The 8,942-nt window shown below is 39.9% G+C and overlaps 1 protein-coding gene across 1 annotated transcript; it reads right to left on the bottom strand.

Annotated features, from left to right (window-relative positions):
* Positions 1 to 1,361: 1,361 nt before the first annotated feature.
* irf6 (interferon regulatory factor 6) lies at positions 1,362 to 7,773 on the bottom strand. The gene is made up of 8 exons (XM_088309423.1): positions 7,506 to 7,773; positions 7,129 to 7,311; positions 4,621 to 4,816; positions 4,228 to 4,326; positions 3,850 to 4,119; positions 3,263 to 3,655; positions 3,034 to 3,152; positions 1,362 to 2,274 (listed from the first exon to the last, which is right to left on the bottom strand). The coding sequence occupies exons 2-8, from the start codon at positions 7,300 to 7,302 to the stop codon at positions 2,044 to 2,046; spliced, it is 1,482 nt and encodes a 493-aa protein (XP_088165549.1). The 5' UTR covers positions 7,303 to 7,311; positions 7,506 to 7,773; the 3' UTR covers positions 1,362 to 2,043.
* Positions 7,774 to 8,942: the final 1,169 nt, after the last annotated feature.

Below are 8,942 nucleotides of genomic sequence, written 5' to 3'. Positions count from 1 at the left end.
TGTGTGTGTGTGTGAGAAACATTAAGTTCTCACATTGACAACACAGTGCAAATAATCACCATCTGTAAATGAAATACATTTGCAGGTGAACTGAATGACGAATGAAACATTTTCCTTGAGGTTGGATTATATTTTGAAAATTCACCATTGCCTTAGTGAAATTAAAACTATAATACATTTGACATTTGAGAGCCCACTTCACTTTAAATCTTAAAATAAAATCAACTGCCTCCAATAAAAATACCAGCCCATTTATTATGGTGTCACCAGAAGAGGAATCGCTGTTAAACATTAATTGAAAATGTATGTTTCGTGATGTAATTCACACATCGTGATCCTGTTAACTCACGACATGCCTTGGTGATAATTAAATCCTCAGATAAGAAACACTCCTATACGTGGAAAAACGTCCATTACAAGTTACAGCCAGAACAAGAAACCTATAGATTTTGTATTAAAACACTCCTAAAAAAATTGGATCAAGGCTTTGTTAATCACTACCTTCATTTTGCCAATTCAATTTAAACTACAACAAACGTTAAAAATAACAAAGCCATGTTTTCTTGTGCCTATTTTTGTCACTTTTGAGACATGACAAGGCTAGTCTGCAATATTAACATATGTGTGAAAACTAAATATATATTTTTTTAATTTTTATCTTTATTTTTTGGGGGTGGTAAGGCACACTTTATTTCATTTAAGTCAACGTAAAATAATGGGATCGTTTTATTGTGGTGCTGAACATTTTCATTCTGTCAAGCAACCAAAACAATATGTTCTTTTGACAAAAGTGGGGTAAAATAGCTAATGTAATTCTTTCATGGTTCTTGTTGGTCATGTGTCGACGGAAGAGGATTAGGGTCAAGAATGGCAAAAAAAAGGTTGGAAGACTTCTGACTTCAAAGTGAGTCATTCTCACTTTAAAAAAATATGAGATTAAAGTTAGAATTGACTTTTTTTCCTTCAGGGACCTGATCCTCTTCCGTATGTGTCTCACCTCACCATGAAGTTCATACTTTTTTGTGTGATATTTGAGCTTTTTAGTTAGTGGACTACATGGATACCAATTTATCACCAGATAACTTTTTTTTAATAAAAAAAAAAAAAATTTTTAAATCGCTGACCACAGGGAATATACAGTGCTTTCCTTGCAAAGTTGTGGGAGATAAATGTTTTAAAATGTTTAACACTTTTGCACACAACTATCCAACGTACTTGTGCCTACATTGTTCAACCACTAGAGAGCAACAGTGGGGCAACACTACATTTAAGAGATTCCGGAAATACGTCGCGCATTTCTCAGTCAACTTTCACAGTAAACAAAAGCATTGTGGTGAAGTATAAGTACGGTAATCCATAAATACAAAGCGAGAGTGACATTTTTATTTTACATAACATCAGAGTAAAAGGCGCCGCAGAACATCACTCAGCACCCCAAGACCAGTTGCATTCACCTCATAACATAACCATAAACCTGAACAATGCATATTGCAAGATTTGCACACAATTAGATTACAAATATTTGTATATACACTCACTTAAAATCTAAATTATACAGTAGATGACAAAACCAAAGCACCGCTCTTAAGACTAACACATTTCTGTTTTTACATTTGTTTAGAGAGACTTCTAAGCATAGTCGAGTGAAAGGTTTTTTCGGGATCTGTACAAAAGAAAATTCTCCAAAATATTTAAAACGCACGCTTGATGTGCTGCTTTCAAATGTGTGCCGTAAAAACAGGGAAATTGGGTACCCTCAGACGGTTTTAGGATACACAAAACAATCTCTGTAAGTCATTAACTATGCTAAACTATTTTTTGTAGCAAGCAGGACTTTGTCCTGTCCATGTAGTGCTCCTGCACACAAACGGTACAGAGGTGCAGAGCATAAAGTAGCAATTAAAAAAAAAAAAGACAAAAAAGACTTTTAGCGAGATCAAAAAATATTGACGGCATACTTTTAAATAAGACTTAATGAATATATCTTTGCTCGCAGGACTTGTGATAAAGATCTATATAGGTCTGTTGTTGCCCGCCAGGGGCTCACTGGCCCTGCAGAGTCTGGACGAGGTTCAAGCCTGAGCCGGGGGGCAAAACCCAGCCCTCCTGGCCCTGATTGGTGTGTAGCAGGCAGTAGAGCTGCTTCAGATGGGTCACTATGTTGTCTTTGATGTCGGGAATGGAGATCTGGAGGCGCACGCTTCCGCTGTCGAAGGATCGGGTGTTGTCTCCGGAAAACATCTCGGTGATCATGCGAGCCACCACCGGAATGATCTGCAATCAGATGAACATTGTCAGCTTTTAAGATAGGGATGTCAAACTAATTTTTGTAGGGGTGCATGTTGTAGTTCTGGTTTCCCTTAGACTCTAAGGCTTAGAGGGTTGTTTTGACTACAAAAATAATAAAAATGGATCATTACCGCATCGTTACATTACTACTACAAAATTGGCTCTGCATTTCATTGTCATATTTATTTTAATAATGAATTTAAAGTCAGATAGCATTGAAAATGGAGCCGAATTGTGTATAATAAAACTAAAAAAAAGTGATTGGAAGGGGGAAAACAATTATTGTAGTGTAATCAATAAATAAAATGCTGCAAAAAAATCTGAAAAAAAAAAAAAAAAAAAAGAATTTTAGTGCTATTCCACTAAAATCAAAACAACAAATCAATTTTGAAAGAAACATGACACACCATTTACCACAGGGGGCCACAAAAAACGTGATGGACTATATCTGGCCCCAGTGCCTCATGTTGGATACCTGTGGTTGAAAAGCCTAATAACGCAAAACATTTGAAGTAATTTAAGAAAGACGTGAAGGTTATCATATTTATTATCAGTTAATTAATTAATTAATTTATAGCATAGTTGCAATTGGTCCCCAACCATTTTTTTTAATTAATTTTTGGGGGAAAAACAGTTGTGCATATATGTCCCCATGGGTAATTTGTGTCATCAGCCCAAACATAACACAGGATGAAGCCACCCCATATTGTTGCCAGAAGGGTTAGAGAAGAGTTCAATTCTAACCTGAACCATGATAAGTTTCCTCTCTGTTGGCCTTCCATCAGGCCACTCCTCCCCAAAACAGAGGCTGATTTCAAATTGAGGAGGATTCGGGGTTTGGCCACGCTGGTGGGCGATCACACCTACGTAGCGCACAAAATATTCAAATAAGGGATGACGGCCCACATTCAAAAACATTTGAATATTTCGGACTGTGAGAGGATTTAATATAATGGCAGCAAAGGGAACTCACCGCTGAGAAAAGACTCCAGGCAAAACAATTTGACCTTTGTCTGCCGCTCGATCGGATTTGGTGCAGAGGCATTTGGTGCACAGGGGCCGGACCAATACACTTTGCACTGGCACAGACGGACAGCGTAGATGTCATGGCCGCTCACCTCCAAGATCAGACCTCGGTCCATCACGTCCAGCAGGCGGTTTGTGAAGTGTCTCTGCTTGTCGTTGGTGATGTTCTCCGTGGTGGGGAAGCGCAACTGTTCCAGGCTGACCGGTCCAAACAGCTCCTCTTGGTTGACCATGGGTCCGAGATCGCCGTAGAAGAGCCTGCAGCCCTGGGGGTTGCTGACCGTGATGGTAGGACACATCTCCCTCCCTCGATACAGGAACTGCACCTCCAGGTCGGTCACTGAGTTAAAGACGCATTCCAGAAATTAAGGGTTTTAATTTAAGGTCAAAGTATGTTTTGCTCATTTGGCTTTCTTCTTCTACAGCTCTCATTGTTGGCACGTAAATTCGATCAAAGACTGCCAATATTTGTAATGCTGTAGTCAGTGATAATTGATGACATGCGTCAAAGAATTCAAAATAGTGCAAACATACTTGGGAGGGAGCTGATCCACATCTCCGGAGAGGCAAATAAGGTGTCAGTAAGAGTAGGCCCCTGCATCGAAGGGTCAGCCAGAGCAGCGGCGGGCATGTCAGCCAAGGGTGTGGGTTGCATCTCCACATCCACAGGCTCCTGTTTTGGCCAAATTTTAATAGGCTCCTCTTTGGGCCACGCTTTATTAGATTGGGGACAACTTGTAGGTGGCGGCATGGAGGATTCTGAGCCCATAGGAGACCACAGGATGAGAGGAGAAGGACTTGTGCCTAGTTGGGGAAATGAGACGGCTGTGAGCGTCAAACCAAGGTAAATTCCGTACTTTTCTTGCCCATTTATGGATGTAATAAAAGTAGAAGGAACATTTAAGTCCTCACCATTGGATGGGTACGGAGGAAGAGATTCTGGTGTGTCTGGAATATCTTCCTCAGCACCATCTTCCTCACCTGGAGTCCAAGAACCAGCATCTGAAGAACCTGTGGTTTCATTTACAAATGGTGGTGTTAAAATTAAAGTTGTACCACCCGCGCACAAGACTCATCCCAAAACAAGATGTCATCCCGTGAGCCATTGTGTCATTGTGACCAACCAGAGGCCCGAAGGAAGTAATTTCATCCAAAAGAGAATTGGATCGAAAAGCAGCATTGACGATGGAATCAGAATGATTAAATTATCATCCATTGCCCTGCCTCGTTTCCAGTGACCCAAAACTCACAAATACACAAACACGCTAGTGCAAGCGTTTGACAAAAGCGTCATCATTCACTTACCTGGGTTGCTTAACGGTTGCAAGATGTCACAGACATCATATATCTTTAAGGGATTCATCGGGACCTCTTTGGTTCCGTCATAGATGAGGTTGAATTCCCGGCTTTTGTTCAGGGCACATCGGAGCTGAGCTTTCCACTTGGCAGGATCGGGTTCGTCGGACCCTTCCTGGAATTTCCCTGTTTCCACAGCCCATGCCTGGTGGAACAGATCAAAATGTATGGAAGTATTCATATTCCATGAGTCACACAAACATATGTTATATGACTCAAGGAATGTCCAAGAAGGAAAGGATGTTGTCGAATAAAGCACACTAATAACAGACATCTTGTACTTCATGGAGGGGAGAAGAAAAAAAATAAAATAAAAATCGACCCTCCAAAGTTTATTTTAAACCAATGCACTGAACTTAAATCAATAGCTTCTAATGTTAAGATAAGACGTGTGTGGCGCAGTCAGTGTGAGCGTATTAATGACATGTTGACACACTTGAGTCGTCCGTCACACTAGGGCTGGGCGATATGACCTCAAATCAATATCGCGAGAAATCGAGCAATTTTACCTCGATAACGATAAATGCACGATAAATTCCCACGTGGACTAAAATCAAAATAAATGCAGGAATTGCATATTGACTGTTTTTTTTATTGACCAACTGGTACACTTTACTTTCAATGAAAAATAAAAGTACAAAAATCATTTGTATGAACATTCCAAATATCTTGCTTTGCATGACTTGAACAATGTCACAAAGAAAAAGGGTACCTCTTGCAAAATCTTTTTCTGCAAATGGATTGCGCCTAGATGCTCTCATGATGTAAATAATGGCAAATAAAAAAATGCTAAATAAAATGAAAGAAAATGTCAATGCAAGCCAAAATGTGCCGTCTCGAGTACTCTGGTGCGCAGTCGCCACTTGTCGTCTATGTAATGTACAGTCAGGCTCAATCAGGGATCCATGTTACGACCCGACCACAAGTCGGATGTAGATGCAAAATGCTTGACATGTCTAAGCTCCCGGCCCGATGTAGTCCATATCGGGAAATACGGCTTTCATGAAGCGTTTAAATCCTGTGGAACTAGAGGAGCTTTATCTTTAGCCATGTGCTAGGCTATCGCGTCCACCTCTGAGATGTTCTCTCATTTGGTGTCGCCTCCGTTCATGGGCTGTTGTCACTTGTCGAACCTTGCTTCTCACTCTGAACGTTCAGCACAGCATGGTTGTGTTGTGGGTGGTGAAAAAGCTTCTGGATTTGAATCGCCAGCAACGAGAGCGACGTCTGTTTTCTTTCTCGATCAGACGGGTGGAGTCACGTGACTAGAGGCGCTGTAGCCGTCTTAAAGGGGCATGAACATTGCCGCAGACAGAAAAGGCTTTTCTTTTTTCTTTTTTTATTCACCGAATTTACCGACATGGGCAAAATGATTTCGGTCATTGTAATAAATTTCGGTAACGGTAAATTTTCGGTTTATCGCCCACCCCTACGTCACACCTTCTGCCACAGCAGTCTGGCTATTCTTATCATGGCAGGACACATTTGAAAAGAATAATTCAAATTAAATTAGAGGTACATGCGCTAGAGAGGAACATGATACATCCCAAAAGATAATTTTAAAATTCTATTGTGAGGTTATAGAGACTGTTATAACATTGACAGTTTTTTCTTAAACTGCAAACTCCCTCATAATATTGCTTTGTAGGTCTGTAACCGTTGCAGGGGTCTCAAACACCACTTATGAAGGGGTCACTGGAGAAAGAGTCTGGGTGAGCCTAGGCTGCATCGAGTATTCCACAAAAAATGGGTTTGAGTAATAAAAAAAAAAAAGGACAACTAATTCAATCTTCTCTTAATAACAGTTCAGAACATTAAGGGTTCTTCCGAATGTGAACATATTTTGCATGTATGCACCCATGCTAAAATAAACAAATAAATAAATAAAAGAAGAATTCTGATTCATGTTTTTGCTGAAATTGGCTGCTCTCGTCACCAAAAAAAGTCGTCTTGAATCGGAGCTATGGTAGACCATAATTGATTGGAGGAAAAAAAAAAACACCCAGGGTAATGACACAGCAAAACAAGGTGGGTGCCACATTGACATTAAACTTTGATATGAAGTAGGGGACCACAAAGTATCATTCTGTGGTCCACAAATGGCCTCCAGGCTACAAGTTTGAGACCTATAGTCTAAAGACATGGTGCTTCAGGGATGTTTCAATGCCACAGGGTAGTTTCATTATTTGTGTTTATGCACAATTTTATTTTTGATCAGCACTTTTTTTTTTACAGTTGTGGTAGCTTTGTGTTGTAAATATTATGTATACATTAATCCATTATTTTGGAATGAGACTTGATATGCATTTAATCGTTCAACTGAACTATTTTACATCTAGTTCAGAAACATTTGTAACTTTTTGAGGGCGAGGTAAGTGGGGGACACACAATTTTGCCCATTACAAGACTAGTTGAAGCACAACAATGTGTGCAAACTTCGTTGAGGTGATCGTTTACCTTGAATATGGTGTCCTCGTCCTCGTGTTGGGGCGTGTGTCGCGTGGCGTGCTTCCACGGGATCCTGAAGCGCATAGCTTCACGGTCGATCCACTCTAGGCCGGGATATCTCCCGCTGTCCACTTGGGCGACCAGCCACGGCTTCAGACGGACACGTCGCGGCGTCACCGACATGGCGACTGGCTGAGAGAGAGAGAAAAAAAAAAAAAAACATTGCTGCGAAGGTGACGATGAGGCGGGTGGAACTACATGTGCGCCTAATTAATTCTGATTATAACATTAATTTAATTTATGCGATGTCTTAATCTGTAGATATACTGACAACAGTTTAAACGTGATAATGTTGCATTCGTGTCAAATTAAACAATGTCCCGTACCTGCGTGAACCAGGAAGTCGCTGTTCCTTTTCCCAGTCGGCCTCAGGCCCAAAACAGTTGGAGTTCTTTCCCCCCAGGCGTTTGTTTCCTTCACGAGTCCAAACTCACCAGAATTGTGTAATTGTCACCAGGTAGTCTTGTCGATAAACCACTGGACGAAGCTCAATGAAGAAGATAACAAGCCTAAATTGTATCCCCTGGAACTCTTCGGGCTTGGTGTTTTTTTGCCTTTCCACGGCCTCACCCCGCCCACTTCCCCGTAGCCGAAACTCAGGTACGACGGTGACGTCATACCGATGACACACCTTTTCCACAATGGTAACCTCTGGAATCGTCGATCAATCCTGATTTAATTTTTGGCATTTTTTAAATTGTTCCATGTGTATGCTTTTTTGGTAGTATTATTGTATGGCAACTGCTCCCTTGACAAGTGTTAATGTTAAAAAAAAAAAAAGGATTGTTGCCAATTTTGTATGTTCTACAGAGTTTAAATAACTAAGTGTCTGTGAGAAAAAGAAGAGCAAAAGTCATGCACACCAACTAAATCAATGAGATGATTCGCAACTCCTGTCACGCTGGGACCCATTATTTTATATTTGCCAAATTGTGCAGAAGTTAAGAAAGATAAAGAAAATGTATTATGGTAACCAAAACAATCTGTTCAAAACATACTGCATACAGTGTGTATGTTTAAACACCAAGTTTCAAACTTTCAGAGTTCCTTTTTAGCCAATATGACCCATGTACAAAATGAATACACAAAATAAATTCCAGTATCAGTCATCAAGGGCAACAAGGCCTTCTCTGCTGGCCTAAATATTAACAGAAGCACCGACCTACATGTACAGTGTAATTTCTAATTGTTTTTTATGAAACTGGATTAATTTACTCCCAAGTGCCTATCTATTTCATATAGTTTCTCTTAGCGTTTATGTGAATTTTATATTCTTTGGTCAGTCAGCTGTACTGCAATAGTGCTGTCCAGTGGAATGAAATGAAGAATTCTACCTGTAAAATGACTTTTCTTCTCTTGTAGCTTTATTTTTTTTTGAATAATGTAACCAATATATTAGTATATTGTCATATACTGAAAATGCAGTGCAGACCTACAATGAGAAAGATTGAAGATGGTCCCCGTATCCCGTGGATATTATCAACCAAAGCATCAGTTGAACATCATCAGGAAACTCACTAAAACTGCACTTTTTGATAATTACATAGATGTGTGTCCACCACCAACCAAGCGTGCGTCTTTGCTTTTGTTTATGTAGTTTCTGCAAAATATACTTGTGTGCTTGTGTCAAGTATGTGTTTGAAATGCGAATGGCAGTTATGCATCGTGAACATGGTTGGACCAAATGTGCTTTGTAAATCTATGTATCACTATATAAAAAAAGTTTAACACTTATAAAAATCCAGATAAACCTCAAGATAAAT

The sequence above is a fragment of the Idiotropiscis lumnitzeri genome, chromosome 11, assembly GCF_059441095.1.
Source record: "Idiotropiscis lumnitzeri isolate Australia: NSW breed Sydney's pygmy pipehorse chromosome 11, RoL_Ilum_1.0, whole genome shotgun sequence".
Classification (NCBI taxonomy): domain Eukaryota; kingdom Metazoa; phylum Chordata; class Actinopteri; order Syngnathiformes; family Syngnathidae; genus Idiotropiscis; species Idiotropiscis lumnitzeri.
This window is presented reverse-complemented; position numbering and strand designations above follow the sequence as displayed.